Source organism: Furipterus horrens, unplaced genomic scaffold, assembly GCF_987537825.1.
Source record: "Furipterus horrens unplaced genomic scaffold, mFurHor1.1.pri manual_scaffold_15, whole genome shotgun sequence".
Classification (NCBI taxonomy): Eukaryota; Metazoa; Chordata; class Mammalia; order Chiroptera; family Furipteridae; genus Furipterus; species Furipterus horrens.
Genome location: NW_028327185.1, coordinates 8,106,695 through 8,122,272, shown reverse-complemented (window position 1 = coordinate 8,122,272; position 15,578 = coordinate 8,106,695). Strand labels below are relative to the sequence as shown.

The 15,578-nt window shown below is 43.0% G+C and overlaps 1 protein-coding gene across 5 annotated transcripts in view; it reads right to left on the bottom strand.

The window, feature by feature from the left end:
- Positions 1 to 6,228: 6,228 nt before the first annotated feature.
- The window catches only part of MARK1 (microtubule affinity regulating kinase 1), a 68,620-nt gene continuing 59,270 nt past the window's right edge, over positions 6,229 to 15,578 (bottom strand). For 2 of the 5 annotated variants that reach the window (XM_090263500.1, XM_090263505.1), the window contains 3 exons: positions 14,481 to 14,603; positions 10,088 to 10,132; positions 6,229 to 6,852 (listed from right to left, as the gene is read on the bottom strand). In XM_090263500.1, the coding sequence (XP_090119626.1) occupies positions 6,498 to 6,852; positions 10,088 to 10,132; positions 14,481 to 14,603 (523 nt within the window). In that variant the 3' untranslated portion in view covers positions 6,229 to 6,497. Of the gene's footprint in view, positions 6,853 to 10,087; positions 10,133 to 13,661; positions 13,878 to 14,480; positions 14,604 to 15,578 lie in introns of those variants that run through there. The other 3 variants (XM_090263501.1, XM_090263504.1, XM_090263503.1) reach the window with 3 other exon arrangements.

Here is a 15,578-nt window from a genome sequence, read left to right as displayed (position 1 = left end):
CATCCCACTATTCTAAGAGAAATAAGTATGTGATATAAAAAGAACATGGCTATAAGACTGTATTATTTCCGAGTATCATTTTAATTATCTCCATGTTTGACCCTGCTAGATTTGCACACACAAAAAACCAGAATCCCATAAAGTTCTAGAAAATTAATGAAAGCACTACATTTGGATATGAGGAGTACAATGGAATGGAATTAGGTGCCTTTGTAGCCAGACAGAAAGAGATCTAAATGTCCCACACGAATGAAGAAAGGTACAAAATCCAGCTGAAGCAGTTACATCAAATCTGTGAGCAGACAGAATAAGATTCGTTCAATCTAGGGAATTCAGGCCACAGGAGCAAGCACTTTGGGGGGGGGGCAGTGGGGTGCTTGTTTTATAGCTAGGTCCACTGGGTTTCAACTGTTGTGGGTGGTAGGACCCAGCCATGCAGCCTGGCTCTGCCCCCTGGTGGTTCTGTCTGGTGATAACAGGAGCCAACCACAAGTTCAATGTGTCCAAAAGCTTAGAAGGGCGTGGCCCTTGCAGGCTTTGGGCTGGAACGCTGTGCATTCAGCGTGGGAACGGGACTGTTTCACATTGACTGATCAATGCATTGCTACCGAAATGCAGCTCGAGAGACCAAACTTTCTAAAACTGGGTTCACAAAGGGGCAAGGAAGGGGATGGTCGTGGATGAAAATGATGGAAAGCACAGCAAGCCGGGGTTTCAGAATCGGGGGTGCAGAACCTTGCTGGGCCAGGCTTGAGACCAGATCACTCACGACATCTCTGACCCAGTTTCCTCAGCAGAAACGAGGGTGTGAGTGCCACGGTTTCTCAGGCCACACCTATCCCTGGTATTCCGGGAAGACAAAGTGTAGAGGTTTAAAAATGGGAACCAATTTCTCAGTCTGGACTTATTTCTTCCCATAGTTACGTAAAACCTTTTCACCAACTGGATTATATTTTAAAAGAAAGAAAACATTACTGCGCATGTGTGAGAACTCATTCCGCACTTAACCTCCAGAGCAAAGGGCTGGGATCAGTCCACCCTTTTCAGCCCCTTTGCAAAGAACTGAGAAAAAAGGAATTGTTTGCTGTATGCCTGTTTAAGACCATTTAATTTTCTGATGATGATGATGATGATGATGATGCATTTTTCATTTGATGGGGGAAAAGACTGCAAGAAAGCTACAGGAAAAGGCAACTGTTCTTTAAATTAAAAAAAATTTTTTAGAGACGGAGAGAGAAATAAGTCTTGTCATCTTGCAAATCGGCAACTCTTACGTCTGTTAAACACTAACGGTCCGTTCTCCCCTCCTTCAGCCCCTGGCAGCCACCGTTCTACTTTCTGTTCCATGAAACTGGCTACGAGCTCCCTTACAGAAGCGGGATCAGACCGTGCTTTTCTCTCTGTGGCTGACTGCCCTTAGCACAATGTCCTGCGGGGTTCATCCATGTTGCAGTATGTGTCAGAGTTTCCCTCCTGTTTAGGGCTGAGTCATATTTCTCTGTTCATCCACTCCTTTTGGTTTGTCATCTCAGCCATCAGTGGACATTGGGTGGCTTCCACCTTGGGGCTCTTGTGCTTGATGCTGCTGTGAACGCTGGCGTACCAGTACCTGTTTGAGTTCTTGTCTCCAGTTCTTCTCAGCCCTATGCTTCTGTTGATAATAACTGGAACTAACAACAATTTCAATGTGTCAAAAAGTGTGTAAGAAATGACACGGCCTAGGAGTGAAATTGTAATTCTGTTTTTTCAGCTTTATTGAAGTATAATTGACAAATTATAACCCATTTCAAGTGTACAGCGGGATGGCTTTATATACGTATGCATCATGAAAGGATTCCTACTATAGAGTTAATTAGCACATCCATCACCTCATAGACTTTTATTTTTGGTGTGAACACTCAAAATCTACTCTTAGCAAATTTCAATCGCACGATACAGTATTATTAACTACAGTCACCATGTTGTACATAAGACCCTCAGACCTTATTCATCTTATGTATATAAAAGTTTGTACCCTTTTACCAGCCTCCCCCTATTTTCCCCACCTCCCAGCCCCTGGCCACGACCATTCTAGTCTCTGTTTCTATAAGTTTGACTTTCTTCCCCGCCCCCTTTTTTTTAAGATTTCCTATATAAGTGATATCATGCAGTAGTTGTCTTTCTGGCTTATTTCATTAGTATAATGTCCTCCAGATTCATTTATGTTGTCAAAATGGCAAGATTTCTTTTAGGGCTGAATATTATTTCATTGTATTTATTAATAGCAACACATTTTCTTCATTCATTTGTTCATTGTTGGATACTTCGTTTGTTTCCGTATCTTGGCTATTGTGAGTAACATTGCCATGAACACGGGAGTGCAGCTCTGTCTTCAAGATCATGACTTTGTTTCCTTTGGATCTATATTCCCAGAAATGGGAAGGCCAGATCATACGGTAGGTCTCTCTTTAATTTCTTGAGGAACCTCCATCCTGTTTCCTAGAGCGGCCACAGCAGTTTACATGCCCACCAAGAGGGTCCAAGGGCTGCCTCTCCACAGTCTCACTAGCACCTGTTACCTCCTCTTTTTGACGACAGTCATTCTAACAGGTGTGGGGCGACATTGCGTTGTGGTTTTGATTTGCATTTCCCTGATGATTAGTGATGTTCAACACCTGTTCACGTACCTGTGGGCCATGTGCGTGCCTTCTTTGGAAAAATGTGCATTCGAGTCCTTAGCCCATTTCTAAATTGGGTTCTTTTATTTGCTATTGAGTCATATGCGTTCCTTCTTTATTTTGGACATGACCCTCTTCTCAGGTATGTGGTCTGCATTATGTGCTCCCATCTATCGATTGCTCTTCCGTTTTGTGGGTAGTTTCCTTTGCTGTGCAGAAACTTTTCAGTCTGACGTAGTCCCACCTATTGATTTTGGCTTTTGTTTCCTTTGCTTTTGGTGTCAAATCAAAAATATTGTCAAGACCAATGTTAAGAAGTTTACCTCTATTTGGTTTCCTCAGGAGTTTTACAGTTTCAGGGCTTATGTTAATGTCCTTTTATCCATTTTGAGTTGATCTTTGTGTGTGTGTGTGTGTGTGTGTGTGTGGTGTAATATAAGGGTCTGGTTTCATGCTTCTGCATGTGGCTGTCCAGTCTTCCCAACGCCATTTATCAAAGAGACTGGCCTTGCCCCCTTGTGTATTTTTGTCAAAAATTAATTGACTATAAATGCATGGGTTTATTACTAGGCTGTCTATTCTGTTCTATTGATATGTATGTCTGTTTTTATTACAGCACCAGACTGTTTTGATCACTATAGCTCTGTAACATAGCTTAAAATCAGAGTGTGTTGTCTCCAGCTTTGTTCTTTCTGAAGACTGTTTTAGCTATTCAGGTTTTTTGTGGTTCCATGCTGTTTAGAATTGTCATTTCTATTTCTGTGAAAAATGCCATTGGAATTCTTCTAGGGATTGCATTGACTCTGTGGGTCACTTTGGGTAGTACGGACATTTTAACAACATTAATTCTTCCAGTCCATGAACATAGAACATCTTTCCATTTATTTGTGTCTCCTAATTGCCCCTCTAACCACAGACCAAGTCCAAGCTGAGGCTGCCAATCAGTGTTTTACAAAATCTGCTCTTGACCAGCCTATGTGGACTTTGACGATCCGTAGAATATGTAGTTCATTTCTGACACATGTCTGACAACCATGACTGACTTCAAGCCTTTTCTCACATATTCCGTCCCCTGGAAGGGTCTTCTGCATTCTACCTCTTAAGTATTATCCACCCTTCACATCCCTCAAAAGGCCTTTCTTTCTCATGGCCAAACAGAAGGACCTTTCTCTGAACTTCTGGAGAACCTATTGTTGTTTGAACACTTTTGCTGTTTCCTGTTTGGGTATGATTTGTTGTTGTTGTTGAGTGTGTTTATACCTGGTCTTCCCACATGGAACAAAATCTTAGGGAAGAAAAACCATCTTTGATAATCCCTTTCTATTTCTTAAGAGACAGCCAGTACCTCAACAGATATTTTAAAAATTAAGGCAGAGATCACCTTGATTAATTTATACCTGCCAACAAAGTCACTTATTTACAGTAAATTGGTGCCTCACTCATCACAATTATTTTTGTTGCCCAAATGGCAGTTGATGAAAATCACCTCATTATAAGGCCTTAAGGGTTTTTAAATCAAATTCTACCTTAGAGAATATTATTGGGCCAAGGTTCTAAAACAGATTTCATATTATCTATCAAATGTTAATTTCTCAAATTAATACTGTGCCCCAGTCTCCACATAATAATTAACTTAATATTAGGGATGTCACATCAAATAATCTTTAAACAGAGACCAAGGACATCCTGATATCACATAGCCAGTGAGCATAAACTGGTATTTATTTATGTAAACATATTATAAAATTCCTTTAAATCTTTAACAAAAATTATGTTGTTGTGAATATATAAAACCGGAAATCTAAAGTGACTATCAAGATTTTCATTTTTAGTTCATAAAAAATATTGAAGTACACTTCCTTACCACAAACACAGAGGAGTTGATCAGAGTGATAAAATGTAAAAAACCACCAGTTTCTACCTTGAAAAAGGCATAATGTCTGTTTTTATAAAACCATTTCAACAACAGAAATGCCTATAAAAAGTTTAAAATTTACTTGTCATAACGACACCCTGAAAGCCTACATAACTCCTCCTCCCCCCAACTAAATTTAGAATACACGAAATAAACCCCCCACGGAGAATACTTCTGTAGTAGAAAACAGGGAATTCACATGCTGATAAAGAGTCAAAGACAAGTGCTTTATTATAACCATTCAAGTAATATTGCAGTGCACACCAGTGGAAGTGGAAAGGTCTGTATCCGTCGTCTGGAATGAACACTAGGTTAAAAAGGGGCTACATGGTGGCTGTTTTCCAAACACTACCCTTGGCTCAGGCAAAACTACACTCCAGTTCTGAACAGAACTGACGCAGAAGAGCGCGACGGCACAGTTCAGCACAGCAGGTAAAACCCATCCCGGCGCGGCAGCCCTGGGGAACGGCGCGTCGCCTACGCGAGAGTCTTCGAACGTGGGTTGGAACGACAGGATTGATCACAGCTTTAGTTTTCTTCGAACGGATAACATGTGAATACACTTGCTAGTTCTCAGGAGTGTGCAGACGGGCCCATACGTGGAGAGTACAGTAATTACAACATTAAATAACATTGCACAGCCAACCTCCGAGGCTAATGCAGTATAAAATAGCACGTATTAAAATGTACCTTTACTAGTGGTTTTACATCGCAAAGACCACTGATTACGAAAGAAAAGCGGGCAAATGCTCAATTACAAAGCTGCACAGTGTGGGCATAACGATGGGGAATAAATACAAGAGATCTGGCAAAACAGTCAACACAAACTGAAGAACCACATAAGCGTTCATCATATACTGCTATAAATAGGAGGTTTTGCTCAAAAATCTCTTAAGTACTTACAGATACTGCTGGGTCGGGTTGATACAAAGGCGGAGAGAAGGAGGCGAACCTTCCCAAGGCCCGTTAATTCCTGAGGTGGCATTATTTCTTAACCGGTGCATTGACCAACACTGTCGAGACGGGTCTGTGCTGTGGAACGGTCCCGATGTTACTATATTCCCACAAGGACATGGCAGTATTGGGAAGGCAGCGGACATGATCATAGCCGGATAGAGTATTGATTCTTTTTTTTTCATGTTGCTGCTACAATTAGCAGTGGGTCAGAAAACACTGTCAAGTTCAAATGAAATTGAATGTCGGTTTCACCCTCCCCCACCCCCAGGGCTTTCTAGCTAGCTCAAGGCAAAGCTGTCATTTATTTTCATGTACTTTCTTTTAAAAACTCTGAAGTGCCAATACTGTAAACATTTTATATCTTCTCAACTAAAACCTTGTCTGGTAACAAGGAAAAGAGCAAAGATAAGCAGAAATAATCCTGTGTATAATAAAGCCAATCTATTTATCAGCTTCTTGATTCCATTTAAATATGATTTGAAAATAAATTTTAGAAGTCCATGCCACAATAGTAAAGACTATTTCTGTACACTTTTAATTCTGGACACAATTTTCAAAATTGCATGATGGAGGTAAGAATTTAAAAAACCCACCTGAATGGAAATAACAGGGAAGAATATTTTGAACTCAAAGCATCAAACGTACATTTCTATGCAGAAATCTAGACAACTATACAAGTTTTTAAGCAATCATCTGTTTTATTATACAACTCTATGAACAGAAAATGAACAGAAATACACAATATACTTACCTGTACATGTGAGCCTACTGTTTTTTTAACTACAGATATTTATTATAGTTCATATTGACTTTAATTTTACATTTCATAACTATGTATAACCTTATTGCATTAAGGGCAAATTCTACATGGGGGATTCACAGGCCAATAATATTAGGCATTACCAGTACATTCAAAAACTGTACCTCACACGGACGTATCTTCCCTGATCCTGCAAATGTGAGATTCTTTACAGTTTGAGCTCATTTGCTATTTTAGATGCAATGTTCTTAAAGGCAATAGACGTTCCTGATATTCGCTTGAAGCGGACCCCATTCAGGGACAGCCGCGGCAGTTTGCAGACCTCCATCTCCCACTGCACGAGGCTGTCCTGCCTGGCGTCCCCGTGGACGCAGAAGAGCAGGAACCTCTCTTTCTGCTCGTAGTCACAGCTGTTGGCGTCCAGCACCTTCTGGATCTCCCGCATCATGTCACTGGGGTCCATGGAGCTGGTGGTCTTCATGCTCCAGGTGAAGCGCAGGGAGCGCGGCTTGGGGTCCTTGCCCTCCTCCTTGTCCCTCTCCTTTGGTTCCCCTGCTGCGCCTCTGGAGGAACAGGGCAGAGGGGAAGAACGCAAACAGAAACTCGTTCAGCAAAGAGACCGAGACACGCCTGAGCGCTCGTGGTCACGCTTCAGCGCTTAGAACAACAACAACAAAAAGCCGGCCTGATTTGCAGACTCCCTTCAGGCAGACACAGAGGCTTGTGTCGTCCTGCTGTTACAAAAACGGACCCAGGACGCCATCTGTTCTGCCTTTCATTAACGAAATCTCCCCTCTAAAATGGTCTATTTTCCGAAATATATTTGCTTGTGGGAAACCAGTTTGCAGCCATAAGAGAAGGACTTAATACTTCTTCAGGGCCTTCCATATTTTTCTGTTTAAGTTTGCAAAAGTGGATTCTCCATTTTCTGTAAATTTGTACAAAAAAAGAAAAAAAAAAGCCCACTAGCATTCTGCTTGTAAATACACAATTTTGAAATATAAAGAAAAATTTCCTTTTTCTATCTTTATTTTGGGCTAGCAGAAAGACTGGGGACAGGATAGCATTAAGTGCTACACAGAGATTAGTTATACCTGGTAATGTTGAAAAGAAAAAAGCTGCATTGCAATGAGGCAAAGACGTCAGGTTGCACCACACACAGGCGTGCAGACGTGGGTCCCCTCGTGGCGTCAACGCCCTTCAGAAGACATCCTTAAAACGGCCTGCAAGGCTCCATGTGGCCTGCACCCCGACTCCTACCCGACCCTCACTGCCTACGACTGGCCTCCCCACTGTTCCTTGTAGCCACAGGGTCTGTCTGGCTGTGTCCTCCGCCAGAGCAGAGGATCAACATATATTTCTTAAATGCATCAACCTTGCTGCCTTTTCCTTCCTATCGGTCTCCCGTAAATAACACAGAACCCGAGAACCTATTTCACATAATCAAAGAAAGGTAAAATTAATAGATTATATGATTCAGAAGACCCTGTTATTAAATTTAATGAGCAATCATTCAACTATAGATGTTATAATTTTAACTTGTTGACCCATCTCACATACATGGGATTGAAAGAAATGATGTACTTTGAAAGGAGTTTATAATCTACTATATATATATTTTAAACATTTTATATCAATATTATCTTATAATTTCTATTCAGGTATACATTCATAAATGAACTGACATGGATACATGTTTATTGGTTTCCCCCCTCATTCCTAGGTATCTGAGCCCCCAAAGCCCTACAAACCATGCCAGCCCGAAAACAATGAGGCAAGAAAGAAGTAGAGAAAGGAAACTTTCAAAGACTATCAGCTAACTATGGACAGTACATATTCCAGTGTCTTCTCTCTCATTGCCTTTTTGCTTGCTGGCTCCCTGAGCCACAGGCCTTGGGTATGCAGACCCAACGGGAGTCATTTATCAGGACCCCGGGGTACAATACTATCCCTCAGTCAGCAGGAGAGGGCCAGAGGGACCCAAAAGGTCACTTGATCCAACACTCACTTTCAAAACAAACTGATGGCTAGGAAACGTAAATTACTTTCTTACAGTCACACAGCTAACGAACGAAAAGAAAGACCAGGCATCAGTTGTCCTATTCTAAGTCTGATTTCCCTTGCATTCCACCAAGGAAAGCCGGTGACCTAGGACAACAAGCACATATAAGATGTTTCTGTACAGGTGTCTCAGAGGCATCGCCAATGGGGGCATTAATCGTAGAAAGCTCCTGGAAATGCTGATCCTAATCGCAGCATCTAACATTTATTGAGCCCTGACTCAGTGCCGGGAACTGTTCCAAGTGCCCAGCGTGTATTACCTCCTCATTCACCTTTGACAACAACCCTGGGAGACAGTCAGAACGAGGGACTGGGGGCACAAGGAGTTCTAGCCGCTTTGCTCAAGTGACACAGTCACGTCTAAGTGGTAGAACACAGCCCGCCGCCACAGTCTGGGCCCCCGGGGTCTGAGCCCTCCGCTGTCTCTCTGCAGTGACAGGACCTCGTTAGAACTGGTGTGGTCCCTCTTGTGCTCCTCACTGCTGCTTCTGCAAAACGGGCTACTCTTCTCCTGGTGGTTGTGGGGATTAAATGATGAACGAGTACCTTCCGGACAGGAGGGATTCAGGAAGTTTGTTCAAAAGCAAAAAAAAAAAAAAAGGCCAACAAGGACTGCACAGAAGGGCCATGTAGTCACACTAAAAGGATAAGATGTGTGCAAATGAACTGCAGCCTTAGCAGCCACCTGTGACAGTACACACCACTAAATGTCACCGAGGGAATTTAGGAAAAAGAGACGAGACCGAGAAAGGGATGAGTGAGGGAGGGGCTGACCACTGAAGTCCATCGTGTTTACTTAACAGGCAGAAATGAGTTAAAAATATTTCTGCTGCTTGCCTTTGGCTTCCTTCCCTGGAGTGCGTTGGGTACCGAACTCAAGACAGAAGCATTTCAGCTATTATGACTAAACACAAATACAGCACAGTCTGTAAAAAGAACTACATGGGAACGCTTCATAAAGTTCTCCCAAAGCTCAGGATGTTTTACATTTCAAAGGATGTGAAAAAGTAGAAATTAAAATAAGGCTTGTGTTCATCTGGTCAAAATAATTCCTGAAGGAAGCCAGGGCATCTGTCCACTCAAAATAATAGAATGCCTCTGTTTCTTAAATTTCCCCAAGCAGTAGCACGTCATTAACACGGTCCCAGACCCCCCAGGCTGCCCATCACAAACCCTGATGGAGGGGACCAGCCATCTGTTTTATCAGGTTCTGACTGTGTTCAAGTTCGAGACCCACTGCCAGATCAAACACACAACCAGTATTCAATGTCAAAAAATCAGAAATACAGCGGGGTAAGCATTTCTAAGTGCGGTCCGCCACTGGATACTCACCTAAAACACACTACCAATACCCAGTCTTCCTTCGCACGTGGGTACCTCAGTATTCGGGGTCATTTAAGACTAATTTTAGTTACATCATTTTAGTGGGAAAAGGATCGGTCCATTTTAACCTATTCATTCTTTTGCCAATACATCTATTATAGGACAGAAAGGCTATTTCTCTACTAAGCATACAATTCAAAATAATGTTTAGAAAGCACAAACTGACAGTTAATTAACTTCCACATCATTAAATGCTAGGCAACATTAGGAAAACCCATCCCGATATAAAAATGTAAAATACACATACTAGCTAGTTATTAGCTCTAGTCGTGTTTATTAAGTGCTGTTGGTATTTCAAGAGCATGTCTGCATACATAGGGACCCTGCAGCGAAGTATCAGTAGTGGCTCCTCACCTTGAGGTGTCTGTTCTGCCACTGGCTTCGCCTTCACTTGGATCCCTCAAAACAAAGTGAAGGTTGAGATTTAATGATAAGAGTGAAAAATATACCAAGAAAACCTACATCTAAAATGATCTTAAAATTAACTTGTTGAGCAAACGTCTAGCGTGACAGTTTTCTGTCACTAGTCAGGCTCACACTACGTCTCATGTTTTTTTTTTTAACATAACCACACTTCACTGTCATTTATTGAGCGTCTACTGGGTATTGTCACGAGGAGATGCTAGGTGACAGGTTAGGATTTTTTTACATGATCTTCCAATTCTCAGACGTAATTTTCACTTTATAATTTATCTTTTGGTTTAATTTAGTTCAATCTACAATTAAAACTAATAATTATCAACAGCAAGATTCAACTTCATATTATAAAACAGAATTCTAGTAGTCGCTCAATTTAGAAAACATATACATTAACCTTGCAGTTAGAAATAAAGCTCAACAAATAATAAGTTTTTCTAAAAATCAATACCAGTTTTTAAATAAGCAATTAAATTATTTCAGAAGCTAAGCCAATGATTCATGCACATAACAGAATATTACAGCTGACAAACAACCTATCCAAGCGGGTGAGTCTACAAATATGAACTCAATCTTACAGAAACATTGATCTTACCTGGATAGCCACCTGTGAAATAAAACCAGAAAACTCTACTAATTGTCCTTTTGTTGAATGTAATTAACATTTTCAAAGTCTACCAAAAGCTGAACTACTTTGTCATATTCAAAGGTAATTAAATATCGTCATAGGAGTATCAAGTTAAAAACCAGTTTAAATATAGGAAGAGATGGGGTGGGATAGCAAGATATTAATAAATAGCTGGGAAAAATGATCACCTTGCACCTGCAAGTTAATATTAGTGTTTTAACCACACCTGAAACATGTGTCTAAAATGATGTAATAGGAATAAAATCAGTGCCACTTTCCTCACCCCCCAAATTTATAAAACACGTCCGTTCATCGAGCTCTAAAACGACCTGGTGGTTAAAAATACATCTTTTGAAAGTAAATAAATAAACAAAATTTAAAAGGCTATGACTGTCTTTTGCTTCTCAGGGTCTTTACTTACAGGCTTTTCTGGACAAACACACTGCATAAAAATCATGTTCCTGTCTGAATTAAAAAGGGTAATAGACATATTCTCACATTCAAATATGGTTTCTTAAATTTCTAGTTTTAGTAACTGGCATTTTCATTGAGAAGTAGAGTAAAAATTCAATCCCACCTACACCAGTCTATTTTTATCACAGCACACTGACATAAACAAGACGTGATGTGAGGGGCACAGCATGAAATGTCCGTGTTCAGTAGCAGGTGGTTGTGCTGGTATCTACAGAAGGGCCGACCGAAAACCCGGCAAGAGTCACGCCCTTGACTTGTGTTGGGAAGACCCAACTCCTTTAAAAGGGAGGGGCCCTTGTCTGACTGGGTTTCTCTGTCCTCTTTGTATTTTGCCTGATACATCACTGTGAGCAGAAACCAATTCCACTCCCGCGGGCCTTCCCCTGCTGTGGCTATGGATGGAGCAACTGCCCCGTCACAGCGACTCCCATGCCGTGGTCCTGCTTTTCCTGGATGCGGCCAGGAGCAGTGACTGGAAGAATGTCTGCTCCTTGGCAATGATTTCATAGGCCAGGGAGGCAGCTGGAGGCAGCCACGGTGGGAGGCAGAGAGCGGGGAAGGACCTAACAGCAGAATGCAATGCTGCAGGATCTTCAACATTAATGTCTAAACAAGCCAAGGCTCGTATACATAGCCACCTAGGATCCAATCATGAATCAGGTTATTCCCTATAGAAGCGTGAGCTATGGTTGACAAAGTGGGCAGGTTTGAGGTAATCTCCAGCCTACAGAGTAGTTACATAGACCTACCCAAAGCAAATGGGCCTAAAGGCTATTTAACGAATTTTTGAAATAATGCATCTACATCCTCCCTTGATAGATGATTGTAGGGTAAGACATTTCCCTAAGACCAGAAAACAACTCTCTCATGTGGTCATTTTAGTGAATAGTCTTCTTACTGGCCAAGAAGAACTACTGCCTGGCTTCCTCTTTGTGAGAATAGTTTCCAAGTACATGAATGAAGAATCCTCAAGTATTCTTTATCCCTTCCTCCTTAAAGCTTAGCAACCCAAATTCCTTTAATTTTTTCCCCTAATAAAAACCCTACTTCTTCATCTTTTTAACCATTTAGTGGTACGTCCACTTAGCTGGTCCCAAAGTCTGTGAGGTGTCTCGGCTCCCAAGTTGCCCTCCGAGTCAGCCCTGCCTCTGAGTACACCCTGTTCTGGTCACACAAGGGGGTCAGCATGTGGCTTCCCCTTCTTCAGGCCTTAGGCACAGTGAAGTGGGAAAAGGCAGAAGGAACAGAGAGAAAAACAGGGCTGGAGCCCATGACAGACTTAAGAAGAAGAGACAAATGGGAAGAACAGATCACCTGGGAGATGAGTTGAGAGTCTTTAATACTAAGGCTGGGCTATATCTTGAACTTGAGAAATCCTCTAGTTTCTAATCTCCCAGCCTCCAAGCCCACCCCTGAAGTTCGATATGCTGTGAATGCAGAAAGAACAACTGGGTTCTGCCTCCCACTTGCTACAGGACGCAGCAGGTTCATTCTTGGGGCGGAAAGCAATGCTTTGCTTGTCTTCCTGCATTAAATCGTGGCGGTAGATTATGTAGCCCAATAACAAGCTACAAAATACGACTTAAGGGCAGACCTTACAGACTGCAGGGAACACAAACACATCCGCAAAGCCAAAGCTGGTGACACGTGACCTTGGAGGATAACTGATATTTTTTTCTCTTCTTTAACCAAATGCAGAATTGATTGAAATGTGTCAAAAATCAAGACACTGAAAAACCCTACCAAATTGCTGACAAAGGATCGCAAAAACCTCCTCCCCCGCTTCTCCTCCTGCTTGCCCCCCACAATTTCTACTAAGTGACAGTGTTCAAAATTGAAGAGCATTGGGGAACTATGGAAACTTTCATGCTGGCTCCCATCAGAGGGGGCTCTGATCTATCTTTATTCCCTCAACCTCATTCTCTGGTTCAGAACCTGCTTCCTTTAAGCCGTTACCAGAATTTATTATAACCTCATTTTTTCACTGGCTTTTTAAATTGCCTTCCATACTCTTCAACCATTCATTCGATAACGTTTATTGAATGCCGTATTTGGTGTCGCGGTAGGCACTCAACATTCAGCAGAAGATTCGGCATAAAGCAGAGAAAACAAACCGGGCCCTGTTCCATGGCGCTCCCCTTCTGGCCGGGAGCGGCAGATAATGAACAGATAAATGAAGTGCATCTGTCACTTCAGGGAGCGTTAGTGCTACAGAGAGGGATAAAGCAGGGGACAGCAGCAGCGTTGGGAGGAAAAGGCTGCGATTTTGAACAGGGAGGGTGGGGAAGGCCTCACTGGGGAAGTGGCATTTCAGCAAGGACCGGAAGGGGGTGCAGAAGCAGCCTGCCCTACCAGTGTTGGGGGAAGAGGGCTGCAGGTAGAAGGAACAGGTGTGCTGGAGGACAGTCAGGTGTCCTGATGACAGGTGTGGGGTCAGCGAGCGAAGAGTGGGAGCCGGCGAGAGGTCAGCGCAGAAGAGGGCAGCTGGAATCGGTAGGGCCTCGGAGGCCACTGTCAAGGCTTTGAGCTGAATTCTGAGTGACATGAAAGCAAGCTGAGGGATTTCAATCGAGGGCTTACATTGTTGGGAACAGAGCAGGAGGATGAGGGCTGGAGCTGGCAGACCTATTAGGAGGCCAAAGATTAAAATTCTGGAAATACTGTGAAGGGAGAGCCAACACAATCTGCTAATGGAGTTGGTGTGTCTTTGAGAAAAGGAGTCAAGGACAAGTGAAGGTCATGGTCTGAGCAACTGGAAGGATGGAATTGCCATTACCTCCAATGTGGGCCAAGGAGGAGGGACAGGCTTGGGGAAGAGGAGAGGCAGGTGAATTTTTGGACAAGCTCTGTTTGAGACTCTATTATAGACCCAAGTGGAGAGGCTAAGTAGCCAACAAAGTATGTGGGTCTGTAGTTCAGAGAAGAGATCTGGGCTGAAGACATACACTTGGGAGCTGTTCATGGAAGATGGAATTCAGTGCATGGGGTCACCAAGAGAGTGAGTAAGACCATGTGTCCAAAGACAGTGCTGATATTAGAGGTCAAGAGGAGAGGCAAGGGGACCTAACAACCACCCGCGAAGGAGCCTGGGAAGGGACAGCTCCTTTGAGAGGCAGGAGGAAAACCAGAAGCCAAGTGAGACACATGTTTCCACTGTGTGGAACCTTGTAAGACAGCAAGCTGCTCACAGGAAGGGAGGGGCCGCGTCAGCACGCAGTAGGTCATCACCTATCTGTGAAGCGACTATATGGCAATCCTTGATCCCAACCTCCCAGCAGACTTTGGTGCTCTGACATTGCCTTGACTTCTTGTCCACTGCTCCTTACTGCGTGTTCTCGAGAATCCACATTTCTATTGCAAAGTAAAGAGAAATATTTTGCATAATGCTCCATGTACTATTAGCAATCAAGCATTAAACTCAAAATCTATTTTACCTTCATTTCACAATTAATCCCAGCTTAACCATGAGGAAGTACTGGCTTTTAAAATGTCCTTAAATAGTCCGCCAACCTCCCACAGCAGAAAGTACGGGTAACCTCACCAGTACCCCGCAGATGTCAGCATGCACGCCTGCCTGTCATACTGACTGTCGGTGAGCTTCTAGGTCTTTCTCTACCAAGGTGTCATGCCGCATGGTAACTGCCCAAATGGCACAAAACCATCGACTGGTCTCATTACAAATTGATGTTGCATTTTAATGTTTAAACATTTAAATTCAGCTGTGGGATCCTGGGCAAACTGACCTATAAACTAAGTCCATAAAGCTCCACAGACAGCCAACAGACTAGAGCTGCCTCCTCTCTTTGTATGCCCGTTCTCTGAAATCCCAGGAACGCTGACGACACCGAGGAGGAAGTTAATATTTTCGAGAGCAAGGGTGATAATTTCACACCCATAGTTTCTTCCTCTACGGCCTGGAGCCTTAACCTCCTCCCTAGGCAGACATGGTGTCGGGGCACCGCAGCACGGGGCCCGCACGGCCACGTCGGGCATACTCTGCTTTAAGTCGTGGCTCGTTGTGTGCAGGCCTTTCCTCTGGGCTTGTGCACACCCGCAGGGCACAGGCGCTGCCGCACTCGTCTGTGAATCGTTCTGCGGGGCATGGGCACCGTGCTGGGGACACACGGGGCTTCGGAAGGCTCTGAGTAGGAACTCGTAACGGGTCACGCTGACATCACCCTGCACTGTGAAATCAATGTGTACTGCACGTCTAGGCTTGTTTTTTGGAAAAAAGTACAATCTTACTGTTTTAGTAGAGCAGAAACTTGCTATGCATTTCGTGTTGACTGTGTTCTGAGGTTAAGAGTTTATGATGTTAAATTTTAT